Raw genomic sequence first — 26,517 nt, 5'->3', positions numbered from 1 at the left:
TACTTAGTCACTAAAACTTAATTTTGTCCATTTACATCAAGATTCTCAAACATGAGGAAGGCAAGGAGTAGAATCTTTGGGGGCAGAAGGCCTCAATGGTAACTTGAAAAGGCATATATGATAGAGTTTTACAATATATGAGTGAAGTGTGAGATTGGTGTTTGGCCAAGGCGGAGGGTGGGGTGGGCAGAGACAGGGTAGGGGGTGGGGTGGAAATGCAAAGGTCGAGGGTCCATTTTCTCTCAAGTTATTGTTAACTCAAAATAAGAGCATCTGCATTCATTGAGGCTGTCTCAGAATTAGGAAGTGCTTGCATTTTATATAAGTTTTCAACATTTTCTCTTGCTGGCATGTGAACTCATATAAGTTCTTCAAGAATGCTGATGAAAGCATAAGGTTTTCAGGTGTTTGCAAAAAATATTAATATCTTTCACAAAGAAGACTATAAATTGAGTTTAGTTTCACTTAATTTGCTTTCCCTTCCTAGAGATGCTCATCATATGTGTTAGTTGGGTGGACTCTACTTTGTATGAACATACACTGTTAATTTAAAATTATATTGTATTCTAGATGATCCTTGAAAAATGTCAGGGTTTTAATAATATTCTGTGCTATATTAGGAATTATATTACTTGCAAATGATTTTCTAGCAGATTACATTTGTGGACCCTGTGGCTGGAAGCTATTTTGCTGAGCAGTTCTTGATTATCTGACAGTAGACTACAAGCGATGGTAACCAGTTCTACCTTCTAACTACACACATGGGCCCTCCAGCATTAGCAGTATGTGGATTCAGCCACTGTAAACAGATGCTAACACTGGTCAAATGAAAATTGTATTTGGGAAGGTATTTACAAATATGTGGCCCAGGAAAACCATGTAAGTCATACCAAAGTGATATCGATGTAATCTTTTGATTCCTTAAAGTAGGAAACCACCACGCCTTATGCTCTCCGATGGTCAGCCGTTGACCAGACATCAGAAAATGTTTTCATATAAACGGTGTTCCAAAAGCTCATTTGTAAGTTGATTATTTGAAACATGGCATATCTTGAAGGAGTGCATATCAGAATCAGCTGGAGAGATTCTTTCAAATTATACTTTCTTTCCTTCTTCCTCAAGGTGGTTGATACCTTCCTGAGTGTAAGCATCCCTTATATAAATCTACCGCTTTATCAGTTTTTTTTCCAGTTGTTTCTAGTTTTTTACTCTTATGAATAAGCTGCTATGAACATTCTTGTACAGGTCTTTTTGTAGACATGTGTTTTCATTCCTTTTGGGCCAGTACCTCGGAGTAAAATTGCTGGATCAGAAAGTAAGTGTAAGAAACTGCCAGACATCTTCACAAAGTAACAGCTGTCATACCTTTTACTTTCCATCAACAATGTAAGAGAGTTCACATCTTTGGCAACACGTGGTACTGAAAGGCTTTTTAATTATATTCTGGCGGATATTTCATGGTAGTTTCTAATGGATAGCAATTTTGCTTGTGTTCATGGCTCGTTTATGTATCTTGCTTTGTTGAACGTCTGTTCATTCCTTTTACCCACGTTGTTTTAATCTTTTATCTTTTTATTATTGAGTTGTAAGGATTCTGCCTATGTTCTGGTTACAAGTCTTTGTCAGATAGGTGTTTTGGAAATAATTTTTTTTTTTTTAAGATTTTTCATTTATTTGACAGAGAGAGACACAGTGAGAGAGGGAACACAAGCGGGGGGAGTGGGAGAGGGAGAAGCAGGCCTCCCGCGGAGCAGGGAGCCCGATGCAGAGCTCGACCCGGGAAATAATTTTGTAGTTGGCCTAATCATAATCCTTATGGTATCTTTTGAGGAATGGAGTTTTTAATTCTGGTAAAGTCTGTGTTTTATCAAGTTTTTTATGATAATTTCTTTCTGTATCTTGTCTAAGAAGTTGTTAACCAAAAAAAACAGCCAGTTATTTTACCAGCAAAATGGGCTTATTCAAGAATGGCAGAGAATTACATTTTGGGATATGCAAGCTATGACAAAACCGTAGGCAAGTCCAACAAACAAAGGAGATGAACATTATTTTATGGAGAAGAAGGAGCGGGGGAGAGGTGGTTTTGAATGTCAGTCCATTGGAAAAAAGCAGGAGTTCAGGGTCATGCCAGTTTCTCATTGGCTGAGTTGCAGGGGTAGTCGAATTCTTGTAGGAGATGCAGGGAACCTTTTTTCCCCGTTGGGGCCTATAACTGATGATTCTTTCCTGTTTCCTGTTCCCTCTTCTGTTGGGGTCTGTAATCGACAAGTCTTTCTGGAATTGAGTAGAGTGGCAGGCTTGCCCTTCTAACCTCCCAACTCCACTTTAGTGAGGTTTCCCTTTATTAATTGTCACAAAATTTTACTTACCCCCAGGTTACAGATAATATTCTTCTCCAAGCTGCACGGATTTCGATTTAGAACTATGAGCTATCTCTAACTACGTTTTATATATTACATGTATATTTTGTATATTAGGTTTATATATGTGACGTAAGAAGAGAGATTATTTTTTGTAAGCATCAGGATATCTGATTGTTCCTACATTGTTTCTTGGAAAGACTTTTCTTTTCCCCCATTTGATTGATTTGGTGTCACTAATACTCATAACAAGCCACTGACTTGAAGAACTAGTATCCTTTTAGAGTTGAGAAAACTGAGACATTGAGCCACTTGTCCAAGGCCAGGCCACACAGTTACAAGGTGACAGAGCTGAGATTCGAACTCAGGCAGTCTGACCCCAGAGCGCACATCTCAGTTGCTTTCATGAGCTAAGAGTCTTGCTTCTGACCCTGGTGAATAGTTTCTACATCAGGAACAGTGAGTGAAATACAAATGTCTCTCTCTTTGCCCTTCTACCCTCTGCAGACACTGATGCACATAGTTCATCTTTTTTTTTTTTTGAGGTCACTGCTAATCAGTCACAGGTAGATGAATCCTGTTTGCTCCCCCCAAGGAGGTCCTCTCTGAGGACCCTTTTGTCTCTTAATTCATTTACACTAGCATGGAATGAGCTAAAGCAAGTGGAGATTACAGCAGATTCTGAGGGAAGGACTAGGGAAACAAAACAAATGGAACGTGAGGGGAAAGAGAAGAAAATTTAAAAGGGGATTTGAGGAGGCAAAAACAGCCAGCCTCCTCCTGCCGGGCATTTGTCTTCGGCGAGCTCATCCGTCTCGTGACGTAGAAACCACTCGGTGGAGACCGTGCCAGTGAGTCGTGCAGCCCAGGCACGTCTGCTCCGGGGACTGCAGGAAGCTCCATGCTGGTTTCCGTGTGATGGATTATGGCAGATCGCACCAGCCCTGAAGTGCCAGGCCATCCGGGTCTTACTGATAATGGGGCTGACCCGGGATACTGAGTATTCTTGACCTGGCTGACAGGATATTGTGGGACCGTCAGTCCCTCGGGTGACTTCACCAGGAGCATGTTAGTGCTGCAGGGCATATTGCTCTGGGAATTACAGAATGCTTCTTGGTTTCGGGTAGCTTCTGTTTTAATTTTTTAACTAAATTTTAGAACTACTTTTGCAGAACCGTGAACTGGGAGGACAAGGGGAAGAGATGGGTAGATTAAGCTCGTGAGGTGCGGTACTGTGGTGTTGCTGGTGGTGGTCGTGTTTACCCCCAGAGGGGGTAAGGTTTCAGGTTCAGGTTTCCTAAGGTGTCAATGACTAGCCAGAAAGGGAAACTGTTTTGCTAAGTCATCATCGAAAACATCTTTCTCACGCTGTTCTGCTTTTCACTGCCCAGGTCTTTAAGGAGGAGAAATACCTGAAAGATGCCATGGAGTGTAGTGATGTCATTTGGCAGCGAGGTTTGCTTCGGAAGGGCTACGGGATCTGCCACGGAACAGCCGGGAATGGCTATTCGTTCCTGTCCCTGTACCATCTCACGCAGGATAAAAAGTATCTCTACCGAGCTTGCAAAGTAAGGAGTCTTAATGGAGACAACTTGGGAATACTCCAGAGCATGCACAAAATCCAAAACTACAGCTCCCCTCCTTCTCTTAACCGGTTTCTCCCAGCTCTGTGGTCTCCCCTGTTTCTCCTGGCCCAGCAGTACCCCTTGCCCGGGAACCCTCTTCCTCGAGTGCTTGGTGAATTCATTGCAGTGTCTCATTTGCTGCCTTTTCACCAAGTGAAATCTCTGCTCTTAAATGTGTTTCCCCTTAGTTTGCAGAGTGGTGTCTAGAATATGGAGCACATGGGTGCCGCATCCCCGACAGACCCTACTCTCTCTTTGAAGGTAAGAGTGAGCAGAAAGCGCTGGGTTTAAATATCTGGGTGAGTGAATTTGGGCCTTCTGTGTCTCTGCACTGGCTTGTGGCATTTGCTCTTCCTTGAGTAATAACTCCCCCACTGTAAAGCAGCTGTGAACAAAGTAGTTTATTGCTGAAAATTACGTCGAGTCTTTCTGCCTTACCTATTTCGTGCACCCGTGAGCATGCTTCAAATATTTCTAAAGAATATATGCAGACAACATAGAATGTTTGCTACTCAGTAAAAGAAGAAATAATAAGGTTACTCCTCTGCATTTTGTCTGTAACATTGTATATATAATACTGATCTATTCACAGGAAACTTGTTTAGTTATTTAAATATGTTTAATTATTTCAGATATATAAAGAAGGATGAATAATTGATATTAGTAACTTAAAACTATTAGTAGTTAGGAAAATAGGTAGTTGGAAAAAATAATAGCATACTGAAGAACGTTCTGAAAAACAAGCAAAGACAGGAAATGAGCAAACGCAGTAAGTCTGCTGCAAAGCACCATATATAGACTATAATCAGGAAAACAAAATAGAAACCCTACAAAGAGGACTCGTACATTTTTTGTATTTATATTGTGTGTGTGCCTGTGTGTGTGTGAATTAGATAATTTGTGATATAAGCCACAGAAATCAAAGGGCAAAGGTTGAATGATACTAGGATAAATTGGTGATAACTTTTGATTACTTTAGAGCTACATCTTATACTAATTCCAAAGTAAACTTCAGAAGGAATAAATGATTGAATAATTTTTTAAAAAATCAAACAATAGATGGGTGTTGAATTTTGTCAAATGCTTTTTTCTGCATCAGTTGATATGATCATGTGGATTTTTTTTTCTTCTTTATTAACATTGTGGATTACATTGGTTGATTTTCAAATATTAAGCCAGCCTTGCATCTCTGGGATAAACCTCACTTGGTCTTCTTATATATCGCTGAATTGTATTTGCTAATATTTTGTTGAGGATTTTTGCATCTATATTCATGAGGGATTTGGCCTAGACTTTTCCCTTTTTGTACTATCTTTGCTTTTGGCATCAGAGTAGTACCGACCTAATAAACGGTACTGAGAAGTATCCTTTGCTCTTCTGTTTTCTGGAACAGATAATGTATTAATTGGTGGAAGAATTGGTGTTCCTTCTAACATAAATGTTTGGTAGAATTCTCCACTGAAACCTTGGAGTAGAGATTTGGGTGGGGACTAGTTAGTTCATAGGGCTGTTCAAGTTATCAGTTTCACATATGGTAAGTTTCAGTAGTTTGTATTTTTGAGACATTGTTCTATTTCACCTATGGTGTCAAGCTAATGTGTGTAAAGCTAATCCTCGTTTATTTCCCTTCTGATGTCTGAATTACCTGTAGTGATAGGCCCCATTCTGCTTCTGCTCTTGGGTATATTTTTTAATCATATATTAGAAATATAAGCAGAAAATAGAGCACTTGCCATTATCTTTTGCTGATTAATATCCTTTTAATATTCAAAGCAATCATAATGAAAAAATAATCCTCAGAAAAAAATTTCAGTCTTTTACATCATAAAAATGCAGTGTATCTGCATTCGACAGAACGGAGTTAATACCTGAACTCTCAGTGGAGTGCATTCAGGTTTATAAATGGCAGCTCCAGAGCCCGAGTAGGTCAAGATCTTAGAATGTACAACTCCCTAAAGGCTGGGAAGTTAGATTCGTCTGTTCCCTTGGTGGGCTCTAGGTAGATCCCTGTGGGGTGGGTGGAGAGTAGTTCTGGTGCCTTTGCGGAGGCGACTAGGCTGAAAGGGTCACTGACACGGTAACCCCTTCTGGAGCTTTCTCCTGCCCAAGTGCTCCGTCGAGGTGAATCTGCTGCTCTTCCCCACCAAAACAAGAAAACAAATGGACCACTCTAGGGTGTCGTGGGTCATCGTCTTTTTCTAATAGGTTCTGATAAGTCAGTGTTGTTCAGATTTCTTAAGCTACTGGAACCCTTTCTTCAAACAAAAACTTACAGGGTTAGTCTGAGAACAACCAAAATGTAGGAAAACAGCTGATGACACACACAAAATGTGAATGAATTGCAAAATCATTGAGGGAAGAAGCCACACAGAACAGGCTATATATAGTGTGGGGTTCCATTCAAAGGACATTCTGAAACAGGCCAGACTACTCCGTGCTGGGCATGGCGGCAGGGGTCAGCCAGAGAGGGACACACAGGGGGCAGGCAATGGAAGTATTCCATATCTCTTGACAGGAATTTGGTTTACACGAGTGTGTGCATTTGTCAGACTCAGAGGAGTCCACTGAGGACTTGGGTGTTTGGGTGCATGTAAATTTTATGTCAAAAGAAAAGCTATAAACAAAAATCCAATAAGGGAGGAATTGTTCTGATTGAAAAGGGAGATAAGGGGCCCAGAGGCTGGAGCCAGCCAGCTGGCGGGCTTCCTCACCCACCCTCCTGTAGGTCTCTTTAAAGCCCGATCTTGGTGCAGACTACAGTGATTTGCAGTGGGGATTTCGATGAAAACAAAGTTCATTTTATTTTTTTAAGATTTTATTTATTTATTTGAGAGAGAGAGCATGAGCAGGGGGAGGGGCAGAGACAAACAGACTCCCCCTGCATCCCCCGCCCCTGAGCACAGAGCTCGACACGGGGCTCGATCCCAAGACCCTGAGATTATGACGTGAGCTGAAGTCAGATGCTTAACTGACTGAGCCAACCAGGCGCCCCGAAAACAAAGTTCATTTTAAAGTAGCATTCGTGTGTGTGTGTGTGTAATGGAATATTTATTCAACCATGAAAAAGAATGAAATCTTGTCATTTGCAACAACATAAATGGAGCTAGACAGTATTGTGCTAAGGCAAACTAAGTCAGAGAAGGACACCATATGATTTCACTCATATGTGGAATCTAAGAAACAAAGGGAAAGAAAGAAAGACAAACCAAGAAACAGGCTCTTACCTACAGAGAACAAACTGACGGTTGCCAGAGGGGAGGTGGGCGGGGGGCTGGGGGAAACAGGTGATGGGGATGAAGAGTACGCGTGATGAGCACTGAGTAACGTAGAGAAGTGTTGAGTCATTAAATCGTACACCTAAAGCTAATATAGTGAAGAATTTGACAAATGCACACACTTGTGTAAATCAAACTCCTGTCAAGAGATATGGAACCGGCAGGCTTCCTCGCCCACCCTCCTGTAGGTCTCTTTAAAGCCCGATCTTGGTGCAGACTACCGTGCAGAACGCCGATATGGAAGAGAGAATTCCACCCTACTGGAATTAAACTTTTTTAAAAAAGTTTTTAAAAATTAAAGTGGCATTCTTAAAATTCAAAGAAGATATAAAATGCAACCTTTTTGTTTGGACTAGGAATAAAGCGCTGAGAGAGGAAGTTTTATAGTTGAAGTAACACCATAGCAGCACCCCTAACTTTTTAGGTGGCCCTTCTATGAGATCATCTCAGAGTTGCAAGACACAAGATTAAAGCCCAGAACCCAATTAAAAAAAAAAAATAAGACAGGGAAGAAAACTGGTATCGTTATCTGCTGGGTGCTAATATAAGGATTTCTTTGTGTTTTTTTGGTTTTGGTTTTGTTTTTTTATGAAGTCATTTGTGACGTCCTCAGCACCTTTCCCATCATCCCTGTAGCCCCTGGTACAGGCAGTGATCACAGGTCACTTTGTTTTGGACACTCCCCTAATGCCCTTGAATAAAAGGATGCACATTGTACGTTGCAGGCATGGCTGGCGCGATTCACTTTCTCTCGGACATCTTGGCACCGGAGACATCCCAGTTTCCGGCATTTGAACTTGCTCCTTCGCAGAGGAACAAAAAGATGTAAAGAGACTATAAGACACCTGTTTGGACCAAAAGCCAGGTTGCTTAGTGCCTGACACAGAACCAACTGTGAATCCGGAAGAAGGCAAAAAAAAAAAAAGAAGTAAACACCTTCACGGGCCCCCTTTGTTGCAAAGACCCTCAAGTTAGAGCATGAATGACAGAAACCATCCCGTCAGCGTTTTGTAACAGTGTTCCCCTCACTGGTGTGAAATACGAATTCTTCACCTCCAGCCCTCTGTAGCATTTGCATGTTCCTTGGTGTTCGTTGTCTAGAGGTATAAGTTGTTCCAAACAGAAAGCCCTTCCCTTCCCATGAGCCCGGAGCCGAGCGCACGCGAGGGCATGGCGGCAGCCACTTCTCTGTGTATAAGATTTAAGGGAGGTGTCTCCTGTGTTGACAGGGAAGAGTCAGGCAGTGTCTCTCTCATATACCAGAAAGCGTCTCTAAGGTGGTATCCTTGTGGTACTTTGTCAGCACTCTCTGTGAGTACCTTTTGGACAAGCACGAGGGAAAGACCATTCCAAAAACCGAAAAGAAAGAAGATAAGAGGGGGGGTTTTGCTGGAATGGTTGGGGGTGGGGGTGGGGGTTGAGCCTTTGCACCGGGTCGCCGAACGCTCTGCTCCCTCTTTGTGTTTTGTGTTCACCCTTGGTGTTTTTAAGAAGCCAGAGGGCATGCGTCGCAGCTCTACTGGGGCGCCCTGTTCTCAGCTGAAGTTCCGGGCACCTGTGTGGAGTTCCAGAGGCTCCTGCCAGTCCCAGCCCAAACCAGCCAGTGCCCTGGGCGCTGGACTTCGTGATACCAGAAAACAGCCAAGGGAGGCCTTTCCATGACCATACTGTAAATCAAGTAGGGGTGACTAAGCGTTGGCAATTCTAGATTTGGCTTACATTATTAAAACTTTATCATCATCATAACCTATTATAAGTTCAGTAGATCCAATTCCAGATGGCGATAAGCAGATATTCACCTGTTCCCCTGTCCCTGCAATTAAACTTACATCAAAATTTGGTAAGTTATCTCAGTGTAAATTTGGGAGGAATACGGTCATTTTTGGCCTACTTTTGGGTGATTGAAATCTCACATTTGATTGAAATATATGAAGCAATAAAAGGACTAGTCTGCATTTATACATATGGGAAACATAATCTAACCAAGAAAATTGTGGTATTAATCTGCCTGACCTGTTTTATCTAAAAAAATGGACATTAATTTGGATTAGCATATTCTCAGTAATTCTGTCGTGTGGATTTCAGGTTTTAGAAGAGTTTGTCATCACCGTACCAGTGACCTGGGACTTTCCACGCACTTCTCTTGTGAGCTAAGGCACGGGTCATAAAAGCCTAGATAGGTTTCTCCGCTGGTCTGGTCCTTGTCCATAAGGGTCTGTCTAACCACTTATCAGCCCTAGTTTCCACTCCTTTCATAAAGGAGCAGGAATATCCATGCAGAAGACAAATCTCCTTCATGCATATGCAGTTCGTCGGGTGTTGCTGAACCTTCTTTGTGGGCCTGGCATCTGAACATGGACCTTCATTTTCTTTTCTTTTTTTTTTAAAAGATTTTATTAATTTGTTTGACAGCGAGAGACATAGCGAGAGAGGGAACACAAGCTGGGGGAGTGGGAGAGGGAGAAGCAGGCTTCCCACGGAGCAGGGAGCCTGATGCAGGGCTCGATCCCAGGACCCTGGGATCATGACCTGAGCCGAAGGCAGACGCTTAACGACTGAGCCACCCAGGCACCCCCCTTTTTTTTTTTTAAGATTTTATTTATTTATTTGACAGAGAGAGACACAGTGAGAGCAGGAACACAAGCAGGGGGAGTGGGAGAGGGAGAAGCAGACTCCCCGCAGAGCAGGGAGCCCGACGTGGGGCTCGATCCCAGGACCCTGGGATCATGACCTGAGCCGAAGGCAGACGCTTAATGACTGAGCCCCCTCAGGCGCCCCGGGACCTTCATTTTCTAAATGAAGCCTCATGGATGCCTTCATTGCAGACACTGTTTCTAAGTCATGACTATCTTCTCTCACGTTAGGTTGATGGCTTCCATGGGTATAAATGCTCTTGGTTATATTTTAACCAACCTCCTGGGCCTGCCCAGTACTTCTCAGGCAGCCCAGTACCCCATTCCTAAAGTCGGGACATGCGGTCCTGGGTCAGTTGAGGGGGACTGTTTGGCAGGAGAGCCAAACAACCATGCCCCCTCCTTCCCTCCCCACCCACCTCCTCCAAACCACACACACACAGCTTAGGAGGTCTTGCCTGCCTCAAGGCTTCGGCTAACAGCTTTGCCCAAACTTAATTCCTCAGGGGAAGCCAATGGGACTGCACAGGGGTTACCCCCAGAAACCCGCAGTACATCCTGCCTCAGCCAGGGGGAGCACGTCGAAGGCCCTGATTCTGGGCACATGTCTCCAGAGCAGAAACAGCAATGGAGACTCGCTCACTTACCTGGGCATCTCACCATATATGAGAAGTTAAGTGTCAGCCTTCTTTCCAACTAATGTACTGAGGGAAAGATAAAGTATTCGTGGAATAAATGGAGCTTTTATTTACGGGGTTTCCTTTTTTAAGTCAGCTGGGTTGACACCCTCCTGCTTACCCACTAGATGTTAACAGATGCGCAGCTCTCCGACTCTACGTTATCCCCCTTCCTAGCACCTGTTACGTAGCTGCTGCAGAAGGGACAGTCCCTGAAGGCAGAGGAGAAACGGCATCCACTTCAAGGAACAGAAAACTTACGGAAGTCGGTTCAGTAATTCTAAGTGTTTGAATTCAGATCTCAGAACATCGCACGGTGATCTCTTGATTTGTTTGTGATCTCCAAAATGTGTCTAAATTTTAAAACTATGTGTATGCACAATACCATTTTAAAATTTGAAAGAAAAAAAGTCGATGGCCACAAAAAGTGTGTGGAGTTCTTTGGTTTCGTTAGTAAAGACAGTTCCGCGATGACGACTTGTGGGCTCTTCATTTATTCTCACCTCCATCTGCGTTTGAGAGTGAGGTTGGTTGGGAGCATTGGTCACCATTCTGAAGATTTCATTCTTCACTTAAAAATGTGGCAATCGCCCACATCACGAGGTACTGAATAATTCATTAGAACGATAACAAGGCATCTACACATGCGTTCTTTTTTTATCCCAAGGCTCCCCAAAAGCTGGACAGTGATGGTAAGAGCAGCCTACGTTTAGCTGGCATGGTGTGACGGGCCTTTGCCCTCACCGTCCTTAACGGTGACAAGTGGTGACAACACCGCTGGAGGTAGGCACTGTTATCCCTGTTTTACAAGTGAGAAAGCTGACAGCCTTGCCCAGGATAACCGCTAGAATGGAGGACAGGCGGGGTTTGCCGTTGGTCATGCTCCTTTGCACCCAGTACCCCTTCGCCTAGATGTCCCTGCAGAAAGTAAGAATTGAAACCTGGGAGAGGCCTTGCGCAAGAGTACATGCCTAGGAAAGGAGGAACAGGGCCTCTTTCTCTGTCCTTGTCACCTGCTCGAGCCTACTGCCCTCCAGGCTGGGTGGGGGACTCCAACCGCTAGTGTAATTGTGTAGGGCTTTTAGCATCTATTACTTCATCTGCTGGATTCACAAGAGCAGTGATCCAAGTTTAAAGTCCAGGTTCCCTGAACATTTTGACAGACTGTCCTGACTCCATCCCAGGCTGGCTGCTGCAGCTTAGAGGGGCTCTTCCTTTCTTGGCCCTAAGTCCGGCATGAGGCTAGGTTTGTGGGGGGGTGGGGCCATGGTGGTTGTGAGGATCCTAGGTGTGTGCCATGTTTTCTGTGCATATGCATATGAATCTCCGGAGAAGGGGTTCCTCGCTTCATCAGAGCTTTTCATCAGAGCCTTTGACTCCAAAAGGTAAAAAGTTCAGGTTCTGGAGTAGAGAATGCATGTTAGCAAGCTGGGCTTCAAAACAGGGAGCAGGGAGGCTGTGCAAGATGGGCATGGCAGGGGTATCCGGGATCACGAGGCACCCGCCCATCTAGGAAGATCCCTATCGCAGTGGAAGATGCTACCTTCAGGTCTCGACTTTTCCATATCACGTCGACTTGAGGAGAGCCAGCTGTCAATTTTCAAAGTGACCGTCACCCCCTGAGGCCCGTCAGCCTGCTCTTCAACGGGCCCATGGCCCTGGAAGGCCGTGTTGCATCTTTGCCCTTCCTGATCAGAGCAAGGTTGCAGGCTCCTTCAAGGCCCCATTGTAACCAAGACTGGCTCCCCAGAGCTAGATCGCTAGAAGCACCAGTGATCCCAGATGCTTGAGGCTATTCTGAGGTCCAGTTGCTTCCCAAATACCACTGCACCCATTTTCCCCTCTCACTTAGAGGTGGGAGGCTTGAGTCCTTCATTCAGCACACGGTTATTGCACGCCTACAGTGTGCCAGGCATTGGGCTGAGTGCTGAGAGTGGTCAGTTCTCAGCGGTCATGGATTCTGGCCTCCTGAGTTCACAGTCCTGCTTGGTGAACACCCACTGGGAGTGAGTAGCATTGAGCTCAGACGCAGGGGAGGCCCTCCCTTAATAGGACATCAGACAGCTCCTCTGCATTGTGGGGTGGGGGCAGTAAGCCTCCCGGGTGAAGAAGACACTGTGCGTCTTCCAGGTATGGCAGGAGAGGACCCCAGGTAAGTAATCACCCAGCTGTGCAGTATGACGCCCGCTCGCATGAAGATGAGGCTGATCCCAGCCATCAAGGGGCATATGGACTGGAGGTGAAGAAGCTGAATGCCTGTGTTTACCTCTGAATTCAACCACTTGTGTGAACTTAGACAAGAAATTTCCTGAGCCTCAAGTTTTGTTTTGTTTCCAGAAAATCAGGACAATAACCAGGACATCTTCATGTGGTTGGTGGGAGGATTAAAATGAAATAACAAATAGAGAAAGTGTCTAGCCACTTGTGAGTGCTCTGTTGGGGGAAGTGAAGGTGTTGGTGTAGTGCTTTTAAAATGTGACGAAACAGGCTCACTCTCCTAAGTAGTAGAATGAAAACCCAGAACTGTCCAGCTCCAAACCCCATGCTTCATGACAATGCTGGAGCTTCCAGCCCCTTGAGCGTGTGTGTGTGTGTGTGTGCCCGCGTGAGCACACACGCGTGAGCGCCTCACCGCCCCAGGGTCTTTCAAGGGGAGGAAATCCCATAGGGGCAAGGAGTAACCAAGCAACAATTTCAGGCCTAGGACAAATCTGAAAGTTGAGAGACGTTGGGTCCTCTACTTCGCTGGCCTATTCTTCGTTTAGAGACCCACAGCGATCTTCCCAGTTCTGCATCAGGTGGCCTGTTGTGGCCTTCACAGGATCGTCCAGCAGAAGCAGTGCAGGTCACATGTCAATAGAGTACACCCCACCCTTTAAAGTACTGCCCGTAAGAGGATAAAACATGTACCAAGCAACGTAATCGCACATCCTCCCATAATCATAAATATTCCCCATGGTCCCAAGAATGGATGAGGCCGGCTTTTCAAACCATTTCTTCACAGAGGAAGTTATCACATACTATATCAGCTGTTGGGGACGAAAAGGGGGATAAGGAACAAGGCCTGCTCTCCTGGCCCCAAGAAGCCCTGAGTCGGGAAGGAGGAGCACATTTCCTCTTGGCACCTGGGCTAAATGTTCTCAGACCTTGCGTGCCTGAAAGATGTCTTTGTTCTGCTCTGACACTTAAATCGCTGATTGTTTATAGAATTCTGGACTAGAAATCACTTTTCTGCTGAACTTTCAAGGCATTGCTGCACTGTCTTCTAGCTTCCGGCATTGCCTCTGAGAATTTCATAGCCATGGTGATCCTTGTTTTGTTGTGTGTGATCTCGTGCCTTGCATGTCATTGTTTTACAAGGTGCGGATTTTTTCTTCTCTATGTTTCTTCTTTTTCTTCTCAGGTGTTTTCTTCTCTATGTCATTGTTCTTCTCCATAATGAGTCAGTCAGTCCTGGACTTTTGGTAGGCCCTTCCAGCTTCCCTGGAAACCTGTGTCTTTCAATTCTAGGGCTTTTCTTATTTCTTAATGTTTTTCCCCCTCTGATGTCCTTGTCTTTTTCTTGAACACCTGGTGTTACTTGGTTGTTAATCTCCCGTGACGGTCCCTAACTTTTTTTTTCCTTTTCACATCCCCTTGTCTTTTTGCTTTACTTTCCAAGAGATTTCAACTCTATTTTCCAGTCCTTCTATTAAATGTTTCCTTTCTTTATGTCCGGGAGTTTGTCTTGTTCTTAGGGACCTTTTAAATATATTGTCTTCTTATTTCTTAGCCGCAATATCTTATCTCTCTGAGGATGTTAACTTATTCAACAAATGGTCATTAAGAGCTTATTCAACACCAGACACACTATTCTAGGCAGTTGCTTTGTGAACAAAGCAAAGATGCTTACCTTGTAGAGTTTGCAGTATAGCAGGGAGAGATAAACAATGAACAAAAATAAGCAAATTGTCTCATGTTAAGGTAATAATATGGAAAAAAGATAAAACAGAATAAAAGGGACTGACAGTGGCAGAGAGAAAACATTACTATTTTAAACAGGATGATCAGAGTAAGACTAGAGACTGTGACATCTGACCCAAGACATGAAGAAAACGAAGTTGGCCAGATGAACGTTTGAGGAAGAGCACCCAGGCAGAAGGCAGACCAGTGAAAAGGCCCTCGGGTCAGAGCACGCCACTCAGGTTCATGGAAGAAAAAAGAAAGCCTGGTTGGAATGGAGTGAATGAGGAAGAGGGTGATAGAGGATAGAGGAGACTAGGCCTGGAAGGCCGTTCTTAGGAATTTGGCTCTCACTCTGGGTGATGTAGAGAGCCACTGGAGAGTTTTGAGCAAAGGAAGGACATTATCTGGTCTATGTTTTAAAGGGATCATTCGGGAGAATGCAAGGTAGCAGCAGGGAAAAGAGAAGGCTAGTCCAAGAGAGAAATGATGGTGGTGGCTCACCCCGGTATAGTTAGGAGCAGTGGAGTTGGTGAGAAGTGGTCAGAATCTAGATGTATCTTGAAGCTAGGGTCAATAGAATTCCCTAAAATAGGTGCAGAGTAGAAAAAAGTAGATAAAGATAGCTCCAAAGTGTTTGTCCCAAGCAACCAGAAGCTGAGATGTGAAGGAGGTCAGGCAGGAAGATGAGGGCTCATTCTTAAGCATATTGAGTTTGAGATGACAAACATGAAAAGTCTGGAGTTTAGAGAGAAATCTGGGATGGAGCTGTCACTTTGGAGTCTATCAGTGTTATTGAAAGCCATAGGGCTGGATGAATTCACCCAGGAAGTGAGGATAAAGAGAACAGGGAAGAGAATAAGAGGTCAGACAAAGAGCTTTGGGCCACACCAGCATTAAGAAGTTAGGAGAAGGGCGACTGGGTGGCTCAGATGGTTAAGTGTCTGCCTTCGGCTCAGGTCATGATCCCAGCGTCCTGGGATCGAGTCCCGCATCAGGCTCCCTGCTCCTTGGGAGCCTGCTTCTCCCTCTGCCTCTCTCTCTCTCATGAATAAATAAATAAAATCTTAAAAAAAAAAAAAAAAAGTTAGGAGAAGAGGGGCCTGGGTGGCTCAGTCGGTTAAGCATCCGCCTTCAGCTCAGGTCATGATCCCAGGGTCCTGGGATTGAGTCCCACATCTGGCTCCCTGCTCAGTGGGGATCCTACTTCTCCCTCTGCCTGCAGCTTCCCCTGCTTGTGCTCACTCTCTCTCTGACAAATAAATAAATAAAATCTCACAAAAAAAAAAAAGAAGAAGAAAAGTTGGGAGAAGAGAAAGAACCAGCCAAAGTGAGTGAGAAGAAGCAGTTATTGGGATAGGAAGCATGTTTTCCTAGAAGCCAGTGAGGAAAATGGATGTGTGTGCAGATGGAAATGAGCAACTGACCCAGATGCTTCTGATAAGCAAGAGAAAAATTAAGAATTGACTGTTAGGTTCAGTAGATAGAGGTCATTGGTGAATTTGTCAGCAATATAGACAATACTTTAAAGAAGTTTTGTTGTAGGGCACCTGGGTGGCTCAGTTCATTAAGCATCTGCCTTCGGCTCAGGTCATGATCCCACGGTCCTGGGATTGAGTCCCACATCGGGCTCCCTTCTCAATGGGGAATCTGCTTCTCCCTTTCCCTCTACCCCTCCCCCCTACTTGTGCTCATTCTCTCTCTCAAATAAATAAATAAAATGTAAATAAAAAAGAAAGAAGTTTTGTTGTAAAAGAGAGGAAAGAAATGGGGCCGTAGCTGGTGAGAGACATAGATAAAAAACCTTTTAAGTTCAGAAAAATAATAGCATGCTTGAAAATTGATGGGTATGAACCAATGGGCTGGTAAAAAAAAAAAAAAATGTGACACTGAACAAGGGGCAGTGCTGGAGTGATGTCCTTAAGGAGCAGAAGAGGTGGGAGCCAGTGCCTGAGTGCAGGTAAGCTGTGGACAGGAGCCTGGCCTCTGTGCTCTGGCCGACGGATGGTACAGAGGCTGGTGGGTGAGTGGGAGGCTGTGGCAGCTGTGGAAGTTCTCCTCTGATTTCTTCAGTCTTCTCAGCGAAGTAGGAAATCTCTGAGTGAAGATGGAAGTGGCCGCAGTGTTGGGATTTGAAGAGAGAAGAGAAAGGGAATATTCCCTAGGAGAATGGCAGAAGGAATGAGTGGTTCCCAAACTTCAACACGCTCAGAAAACACTTGGAGGACTGGTTAAAACACAGATTGCTGGGCTACTGTCTGATTCACTAGGTCTGGGGTGGGGCCTGAGAATGTTTTTCTGACAAGTCCCAGGGTGACACCAATGCGGCTGATCTGGGGTCCCCACACTTCAAGAAACATACTGTTGCTCCTCCCCCTGGTTACTCGGGTCTGGACTCAGGGCACCTGCAAGTACACCAGGACGGCATCACGGGACCACAGGCTCAAGAACGCAGGTGAGGGCGCCTGGGTGGCTCAGTTGGTTGAGCAACTGCCTTCGGCTCAGGTCATGATCCTGGAGTCCCAGGATCAGGTCCCACATCGGGCTCCCTGCTCAGTGGGGAGTCTGCTTCTCCCTGTGACCCTCACCCCTCTCATGTGCTCTCTCTCTCTCTCTCAAATAAATAAATAAAATCTTAAAAAAAAAAAAGAACGCAGGTGAGACCAGTCAGTGGGCTGTGAGTTTTTCTCCAGCCATGTTCAGCTTGCTTTTTAGTTTAGTTTGTCTGAATTGCTTTTTCCCATTGGTTGGGTTTAGTTTTTACCTTTCAGATTTTAGGGTTCACTGATTATATGCTGCAAAAAAAAACTGCCCAGAGTTTTTTGTTGGGAGATTTTTGATTACCGATTCAATTTCTTTGCTGGTTATTGGTTTGTTAAAGTTTTCTATTTCTTCCTGTTTCAGTTTTCGTAGTTTGTATGTTCTAGGAATTTACCCTTTTCTTCCATATTGCCCAGTCTCTTGGCATATAATTTTTCATAATATTTTCTTATAATTGTTTGTATTTCTGTGGTGTTGGTGGTGATCTCTCCTCTTTCATTTGTGATTTATAAGTATTTGGGTCCTTTCTCTTTTCTTTTTGATAAGTCTGGCCAGGGGTTTGTCAATTTTATTAATTCTTTCAAAGTACCAGCTCCTAGTTTCATTGATCTGTTCTACTATTTTCTTTTTTATTTCTATGTTTATTTCTGTTCTGATCTTTATTTCCCTTCTGCTGGCTTTAGGCTTCATTTGCTGTTCCTTTTCTAGCTCCTTTAAGTGTAAGGTCAGGTTGTATATTTGAGACTTCTCTTGCTTCTTGAGGTAAGCCTGTATTGTTATATACTTCCCTCTTAAGACTGCTTTTGCTGCATCCCAAAAGTTTTGGACCATTGTGTTTTCATTTTCATTTGCATCCATGTACTTTTTAAAATTTTTCTTTATTTCCTGGTTAACCCATTCATTCTTCAGTATGATGTTCTTTAACTTCTATGTATCTGTGGTCTTTCCAAAATTTTTTTTCATTGACTTCAAGTTTCATAGCGTTGTGGCTCGAAAATATGCATGGTATGATCTCAGTCTTTTTGTACTTGTTGAGGGTTGATTTGCGGCCCAGTATGTGGTCTATTCTAGAGAATGTCCCATGTGCACTCAAAAAGAATGTAAGTCCTGCTGCTTTAGGATGAAATGCTCTGAATATATCTGTTAAGTCCATCTGGGCCAGTGTGTCATTCAAAGCCCTTATTTCCTTGTTGATTTGCTTTTCTTTTCCTTTTCCCTTTTTTTTTGGCTGACACCTGACACTTTATTAGTGAGGAGACTTGGTTTGGGGAGGGGGGATGCCGGGATGGACAAGAAGCTCCCATCACAAGGGATTTTCTTGGAAATCAGGCGTTCCTCCTTGCAGATTTCGAGGAGACACCATCATGGATGAAACCTCCAGAAGGCAGTGCTGTGACTGGAAAGCAGCAGGGATAGGAGGTTTGCTTAGGCACAGAAGGACAGCAGGGCTTTGATATCAGGCTCAATATCGATGGCTGGAAAGCAGGAAAGCCTGCTCACAGGCACACCATCTGGGCCCACCAGGACCTTCTCAAAGTTCCAGGCAACATTGTGGCAGCACATCCTAGACCAAGTATTGAACTTGGGGTTGGTCATGAGCACAGTGGCATTTTCACTGGGGGCGGACAGAGCCCCCTGCAGTAAGGTGAAGGGGGGGTGTACCTGCGTACTGTTCACCTCACACTCCTCAGAAGTGTGCAGGTTGGCTCCAACTATCACTTGGGTGGGGGTGGGATGTACTTGAGGGAATTCAGGATCTCTTTCTTCTTGGCATTCTCCTGATGCCGGAACTGTTTGCCTGGGAAGCCGAGTTTGACCAGGCCCTGGGCCCAAGACACTGCTACAGCTCCTTCATCTGGCGCCCCGTTCTCAATGAGCAGCACCTTGCCCCACAGAGAACCCAGCCAGCAGGCACACAGAGAAGGCTTACATGGAGCCATGAGAGTGCACATGGCGGGCTACGGGACAGGAGTGTGGAGCTTTGTCCTTGCTGCTTTTCTGCTTAGATGATCTGCCCATCGCTGTGAGTGGGGTGTTAAAATCCCCATTAGTATTGTATTATTATCAATGAGTTTCTTTATGTTTGTTTTTAATTGATTTATATATTTGGGTGCTCCCAAGTTGGGGGCATAAATATTTACAATTGTTAGATCTTCTTGTTGGATAAATTATGATGATGATATAGTGCCCTCCTTAATCTCTTGTTACAATCCTTGGTTTAGGGGCGCCTGGGTGCCTCAGTCATTGAGCGTCAGCCTTCGGCTCAGGTCATGATCCCAGGGTCCTGGGATCGAGCCCTACATTGGGCTCCCTGCTCAGCAGAAAGCTTGCTTCTCCCTCTCTCACTCCCCCTGCTTGTGTTCCCTCTCTCTCTCTCTCAAATAAATAAATAAAATCTTTAAAAAAAAATCCTTGGTTTAAAATCTAGTTTGTCGGGGCGCCTGGGTGGCTCAGTCATTAAGCGTCTGCCTTCGGCTCAGGTCATGATCCCAGGGTCCTGGGATCGAGCCCCGCATCGGGCTCTCTGCTCGGCGGGAAGCCTGCTTCTCCCTCTCCTACTCCCCCTGCTTGTGTTCCCTCTCTCGCTGTGTCTCTCTCTGCCAAATAAATAAAATCTTTAAAAAAAAAAAAAATCTAGTTTGTCTTGGGGCGCCTGGGTGGCTCAGTCGTTAAGTGTCTGCCTTCGGCTCAGGTCGTGATCACAGGGTCCTGGGATCGAGCCCCGCATCGGGCTCCCTGCTCGGCGGGAAGCCTGCTTCTCCCTCTCCTACTCCCCCTGCTTGTGTTCCCTCTCTCGCTGTGTCTCTCTCTGTCAAATAAATAAATAAAATCTTTAAAATAAATAAATAAATAAATAAATAAAATCTAGTTTGTCTGATATAAGTATGGCTACTCTGGCTTTCTTTTGATGTCCATTAGCATGATAAATGTTTTTCCATTTCCTCACTTTCAATCTGCAGATGTCTTTAATGAGTCTCTTGTATGCAACATATAGAAGGGTCTTGTTTTTTTATCCTTTCTGACACCCTATGTCTTTTGATGGAAGCATTTAGTCCATTTACATTCAGAGTGATTATTGATAGCTAAGACTTTAGTGTCATTGTATTACCTGTAAAGTCTTGTGTCTGGAAATTATCTCTTTCTTTCCAGTCTTTATCACTTTTGGTCTTTCTTTCATAGAGTCCACTTTAATAATTCTTGCAGACTGGTTTAGTGGTAATGAACTCCTTTAGTTTTCGTTTGTGTGTGAAACTCTCTCTCCTTCTATTCTGAATGACAGCCTTGCTGGATAAAGTATTCTTGGCTGCATATTTTTCCTCTTCAGCACGTTTGAATATATCATGCCACTTTCTTCTGGCCTGTCAAGTTTCTGTGGATAGATCTGCTGCTAGCCTTATTTGTCTTCCCTTGTAAATTAGGGATTTCTTTTCCCTTGGTGCTTTTAAGATTTTTTTCTTATCTCTGTATTTTGCAAGTTTTACTATGTTATGTCTTGGTGTTGGCCGGCTTTTGTTGATTTTGATGGAGTTTTCTGTGCCTCCTGGATTTGGATGTCTGTGTCTTTCCCCAGATAGGGAAGTTTTCAGCTATAATTTGCTCAAGTAAACCTTTCCCCCCCAGGGACTCTTATGATACAAGTGTTATTATGATTTATGGAGTAACTGATTTCCCTAACTCTACACTCATGATCCAATATTTTTCTTTTCCTCTTCACTTCAGCTTCATTATTTTCCGTAATTTTATCTTCTATCTCATGTATTCATTCCTCTGCTTCTTCTATCCTTGTGGTCATTACCTCCAGTCAGTTTTGCATCTCAGTTATAGCATTTTTTTATTTCGACCTGACTAGTTTTTAGGTCTTTTATCTCTGTGGTAAGGGACTCCCTGGTGTCTTCTATGCTTTTCTCAAGCCCAGCTAGAATCCTTATGATTGTTGTTTTAAATTCTGGATCAGGCATATTACTTATATCTGTTTCAATTAGATCCCTGGCCATTACCTCTTCTTGTTCTTTTTTTTGGGATGAATTCCTCCATCTTGGCATTTTGTCTAGGTCTCTGTTGTCTCTGTGTTAGGAAAGCCTGTTATGTTTCCTGCTCCTGAGAGTAATAGCTATTTTAAGAAGAGGTCATATACTGTCCAGGGCCTGGCACTTCAGGAAATGTTTCCGGTGCATGCTGTGGGCACTCTGCTGCTGTGTTTTTTGCTGCTCTTTCCCTCAAGTCAGTTCTCTGCAGAGTTTCTCCTTGCCTACAGTGGGGAGTGTTTGGGCCTTGTCCAGTCCGTGGCAAGTTGTAACTAGGTATGCTTTGGTCTGCTTGTTAAAAGAGGCCAGGTCCTATTTCCACTAGAGCTGAAGCTTTGCAGCACTCTATGGTTAGTAGACATTTTTTTAAGATTTATTTATTTATTTGAGAGACAGAGAACAGGGGAGGGGCAGAGGGAGAGAGAGAAAGAGAGATTCAGACTCCTTGCTGAGCGTGGAGCCTGACGTGGGGCTTGACCTCATGACCCTAAGATCATATCCTGAGCTGAAATCAAGAGTCGGATGCTTAATCAACTGAGCCACCAAGGCACCCCTATGGTCAGTAGACTTGGTGTATGTGGGGAGTTTGCGCTGGGGGGGGCCGCTCCTGCTCTTGTTCTCAGGAACGCTTGCCCTGGTACAGAAGCACCTGCAGAACTCAGGGGGCAGGGCTTGGTATAAGAGGCTCAAGCCTCCACTGTGGGTGCTACACTGCTCACTGAAGTCTGTGCTGATGGGTGGGGGAGAAAAATGGTGCCTGGCTGCTCCCCTGTCCCGGAGCGGGGAGTTTGCACCTTCCACTATACAGGAAGCCCTCACAGAAGAGCAAACAATCTCCACTCGTGTGTCCCAGGGATCCCTCAGATCCCTGCATTCACCCTGTCTCTGTCTGGGCTGGCAGTTCAGTGCACTTGTGTTTTATCTCAGGCACACAGGCTGAGTTTCAAAACTCCAAATTTTAGGGACCCAGGGCAGCATGGACCCATGCTGATCATCGGGGGGAGGGTCTCAGGGTGCTGGGGCTGGTGCCAGTTTGTCCCAGAAGGGTACTCACACCAACACACAGGAGGGACAGCAAAGCACAAGCATCCAGGTTAGCTGCCGTCAGCAGGTGTCTCTGCCCCTTTGCTAATGGATGCAATGGCACCCACTGGCTCTTTTGTCCCTTGAGAGGCAGTGCCACACCTCCCAAATGCACCCCAAGAAGGGGCACGATCTCTCCCAGTGTGTCCCAGGGGATCCAGAGACCATGCTGTCTGCTCCCAGGCCTCTGCCCTCCTTCTCCACAGGAACAATGCTGCACATGCCAGGCTCCACCCTGGCCATGGCATGGACTTCACAAACTTCAGTCTTTGAGGTCCACTGGTTGTAAAAACTCGTGATAATCGGCCCCTCGTGTTTTCCCAGTCAACGGTTTTGGGGAAGTATTTTTCTTGTGCAATCCCCTGTGTGCTGTGCATGTTTTCACTCTCTCTCTGTCTCTCCCCTCTCTCCATGTTCAGGGCTCCCTTCCCTCTGCAGTAGCCATGATCCTTTTCTTCCCCAGATTAGGAGTCTCTGCATCTCCTATCTTCCACAAAGTGGCCTCTTTTCTCCCTCTAGTTTGTTCTCTCAGTCCTCAAATTGATTTCTGGGGTGTTCAGAATGACTTGATATTCATCTAGCTGTGTTTGAGGGACGAGGCAAGCATAGGGTCCCCCTGCTACTGTGCCATCTTAACTCCCTTGACTCAAAAACTGCTGAGTTATGAAGAGACTGAAGCAGATGGAAATTCTGGTCCGTGTGGTATAATCTCATCCACCTCTCTGTTGGGGAACTGCTGGGGCCAGTCCCTACTAAGATGACCTTCTGCAGGTGGCAGAAGGAAGTAGGGGCAGGAAGCTGGGTGGCCACCTTCATCAGATGGCAGTCTGACCTTCAGTTAGATCTAGTGTCCTCTGGACCAAAGACCAGAACTCTTTTCAGAAAAAAAGCTTTCAATTTTGTGCTAGGGTTGGGGAGGGGGCTGTGATGCCATTGGGTAGGTGGGGGAGGCATCTGGAGAGCTGACTGGGTTTAAACCAGCTAGACTCAATCTCCTCACTGCCACCCAGAGGCCCTGGAGCTGTCAGTCCCACGCCTTGAGTAGGGTCCGGGTGACTGACCAGGTAGCTCTTGCTCTCCTTCCTGGGGGCTCTGGACTCCCTTTGCTCCTCCTTCTTCCCACAGCCTTCCTCTGCTCAGTCATTAATCACTCATCCATCTGCTTTTTGGCTTCCCCAAATGTGTAGCTGTTTCCTCCCTTGTTGATCGCATTCTTTTTATCAAAATTCTCTTTATCAAAATACACTGGGGGTTGAGGGAGGGCATGCTGCACTCCAGCAGACCTTGGGAGGGAGCCCAAGTGTGCCCTTCAACCCTGCAGCTTCACTCTCCTAAGGTTCCCTGGCTGGCTTGAAAGTCCAGGAATGGCCCAATATTTTTGAGCCCTCGAGAGTTTTTATCTCTATAATTTTTCTGGGACTCTTCCTAAGCTATACTAAGCACTGCCCAGCCACCATGATCATCACAGATTGAGCAGATTTTAAACTTCTTTTTACTCACTTGTCAGCATCACTATCATGTGTTCAAACAGGGACTAGTGAAAGATGGGCACCGCTTGCCACACTGCACACCCCAGGCCACTCTGGTTTTCTGAGTTTTTCTTGCATTGAATTGTCTTGCTAACATCATAATTTTGTGATTTTGTCCCCTATGGAAAGCCTGCTATTTTTGTCAAATGGGAAAATTCATAAATGAAGAAGTCAAGTGTTTGCAAAACACCATAGTTTCCCAATCGTTTTACCATCATAAATATTAGCCATTTCTGAAAGAATAGACCTTGAAGGTCAATAAGAGCAGAAGCCAGGTGGCTAGGGTTGGGGGAAAGAGAAAGGAAATGGGAACTGCAACCTTACAGACATATGCTGACACCTGAAATTCCTGTATTCCACATCCAGAGAGAAGTTGTAAAATTAAAGTGCCCTGGGGGGATGGCGGTACATTTTATTCAATATCTCATCAACATTTACAGACACTCAGATAAGAATGGTCTCTAATGTCGACTCTCTGGGTTCCAGTCTGGGCTCTGCCACATTCAGTACTTCCTTACAGGGTTGTTGGGGGGATTAAATAAAATAATCTGAGCAAAGCAGCTAACACAGTACAAACGTTCAGAAAATCAATGTCACCTTTAAAAATTAGGAATGATTCTCTAAGGAAAGACGGTTTTAATAATGCCTCTGAGCTGGCACTACCCCAGAAGTAAGCCAGGTAAGGCAGATATCGTCATCATTTTCCCATTCCAGCACCACTTCCTGCTTCTTCTGGTAATCACAAGACCTTTTCTCAGGGAGCTGCTTGCTTGTCTCACTTAGAAGCTGCAGCTTCAGCACCGCCCCCCCCACATATGGCTAACTCTTCCAGAAAAATGTGGTATTTAATTTAAAACTAGCACATTCTGAGTTATTGGTAATGTTCTCAGTGGCCCACTCAAGGGATATAACAATAGGGATTCTTCACATTCTTTCTTCTAGGCTCTCATATCTTTCATGGGCTTAATCCCTTGAGTGCATTTCATTTCTAATGTATGGTAGTAATATCGATCATTTATTGAGCCAGGCACTGTGTGAAGCACTTGATAAGCATCATTGCATTCAATTACTCCACTCAGGCCTTACAAAAGTCTATGCAGAGGCTTCTGAGCCACATTTTACTAGCTATGAGACAACTCAGGATCAGGAGAGCTGCCCAGTGTAGCTGAGTTGTAGGGCAGAGATTCAACCAGACCCAAATTAATGGGAGTAGCATCGGATATTTCAAGGTCCAGGATAAAAATGGACCTAATTTCCATTCTTGCTGAAGGGTGAGGGTAGTGAAGGAAGATAAGCCATTAGTATGAGCAGTACAGTGACAGCAAAGCATCTAAAGATTAGTAAGCTTAGTGGACAGAGACAGCAAAGCAGCAGCTGAAAGATGTGCTCAAAATTGAAGCATTTAAATCATGCACATGAGCTTCATATTCTTGTTTTATACCCTATTCTAACAAGCATGGTTCTCACAGGTTCACCCTATTATACATTGGAGGGAACAATAGAAGGTAAATGTTACTGCTTTGCCCCTTAATTAATTAGTGAGTCTAGGCAATGATCATCAATGGCTATCTGGAGACAAGTAGACCTTATATACCTTCTGATAGAATTATATACCACCACTTCTCAAGTAGACCTTCACAACAAAACAAAAACAGAATCTGAATCTTGGGCGCCTGGGTGGCTCAGTTGGTTAAGCGACTGCCTTCGGCTCAGGTCATGATCCTGGAGTCCCGGGATCGAGTCCCTCATTGGGCTCCCTGCTCTGCAGGGAGTCTGCTTCTCCCTCTGACCCTCCCCCCTCTCATGTGCTCTCTCTCTCCTCTCATCCTCTCTCTCAAATAAATAAATAAAAAATCTTTAAAAAAAAAAAGAATCTGAATCTTTTTTTTTTTTTTAAGATTTTTTTTTTATTTATTTATCTGAGAGAGAGAATGGGAGACAGAGAGCATGAGAGGGGGAGGATCAGAGGGAGAAGCAGACTCCCCGCCGAGCAGGGAGTCCGATGCGGGACTCGATCCCGGGACTCCAGGATCATGACCTGAGCCGAAGGCAGTCGCTTAACCAACTGAGCCACCCAGGCACCCCAAGAATCTGAATCTTATCAAGCTTCTCTATTTACTAGTTTACAAGAAATACCAATATCATGGAGATGCTTTCAGCAAATTCCAGACTGTGGATATATCTGCAGGATAAATAACCTGGTTTGTTTTATAAAAAGGTAAAAAAGAGATGGAAAGGCAACCTGTAGATTCAAAGAGATTTAGAAATCCATTTCATGGTATGACTTTATTTGATCCTGATACAAATAAATTTATTTTAAGAAACTGCAAGACAATCAGGAACAATGTAAATATTCATTGGATCTTTAAAGATATTAAAGAATGATTGTTGAGCTTAAGTGTGATAATGCTACATGCTTAAATAATTATAGGTAAAATGTCTGATATTTGCTTCAAAATAGTCTAGGGAAGGGTCACAAGTAATATAGATGGATAACACACGATTGGTCATGAACTTATAATTTTTGATGGTTTTGTGATCATAATTCTACTCCTTGTTTTGATGTATTTTAAAAAATTTCCTCTAATTGGGATCTGAGATTGGGACCATGGAGATACAATGATTTGGAGAAGGATGGTGGGAAACCAGGACTCTGACACAGAAGACTAGTGGCTGGACAAGAAGGGATAGGATAGGGTAGAGAGGAAGAGATATGTCTCTTGGAAAGAACTGGAAGAAAAGCAGTGTTCAGAGGAAAGCCAAGAATGAAGGGCTCAGGATTCAGTGCCTATGGAATGGAATTATAGTCTTTCAACCATGCTTAAGG

At 44.4% G+C, this 26,517-nt stretch overlaps 1 protein-coding gene across 1 annotated transcript in view; it reads left to right on the top strand.

The window, feature by feature from the left end:
• The window catches only part of LANCL2 (LanC like glutathione S-transferase 2), a 50,293-nt gene extending 39,249 nt beyond the window's left edge, over positions 1–11,044 (top strand). Inside the window, exons 7-9 of the mRNA XM_064575456.1 lie at positions 3,752–3,928; positions 4,174–4,246; positions 7,986–11,044. Coding sequence (XP_064431526.1) covers positions 3,752–3,928; positions 4,174–4,246; positions 7,986–8,089 — 354 coding nt within the window. The 3' untranslated portion in view covers positions 8,090–11,044. The remainder of the gene's footprint in view (positions 1–3,751; positions 3,929–4,173; positions 4,247–7,985) is intronic.
• Positions 11,045–26,517: the final 15,473 nt, after the last annotated feature.

Source organism: Mirounga angustirostris, unplaced genomic scaffold, assembly GCF_029215605.1.
Source record: "Mirounga angustirostris isolate CCGP_5_RB_7025 unplaced genomic scaffold, mMirAng1.0.hap1 SCAF_12, whole genome shotgun sequence".
Lineage (NCBI taxonomy): Eukaryota > Metazoa > Chordata > Mammalia > Carnivora > Phocidae > Mirounga > Mirounga angustirostris.
The sequence above is the reverse complement of the archived record's forward strand: the minus strand, read 5'-3'. Positions and strand labels throughout refer to the sequence as shown.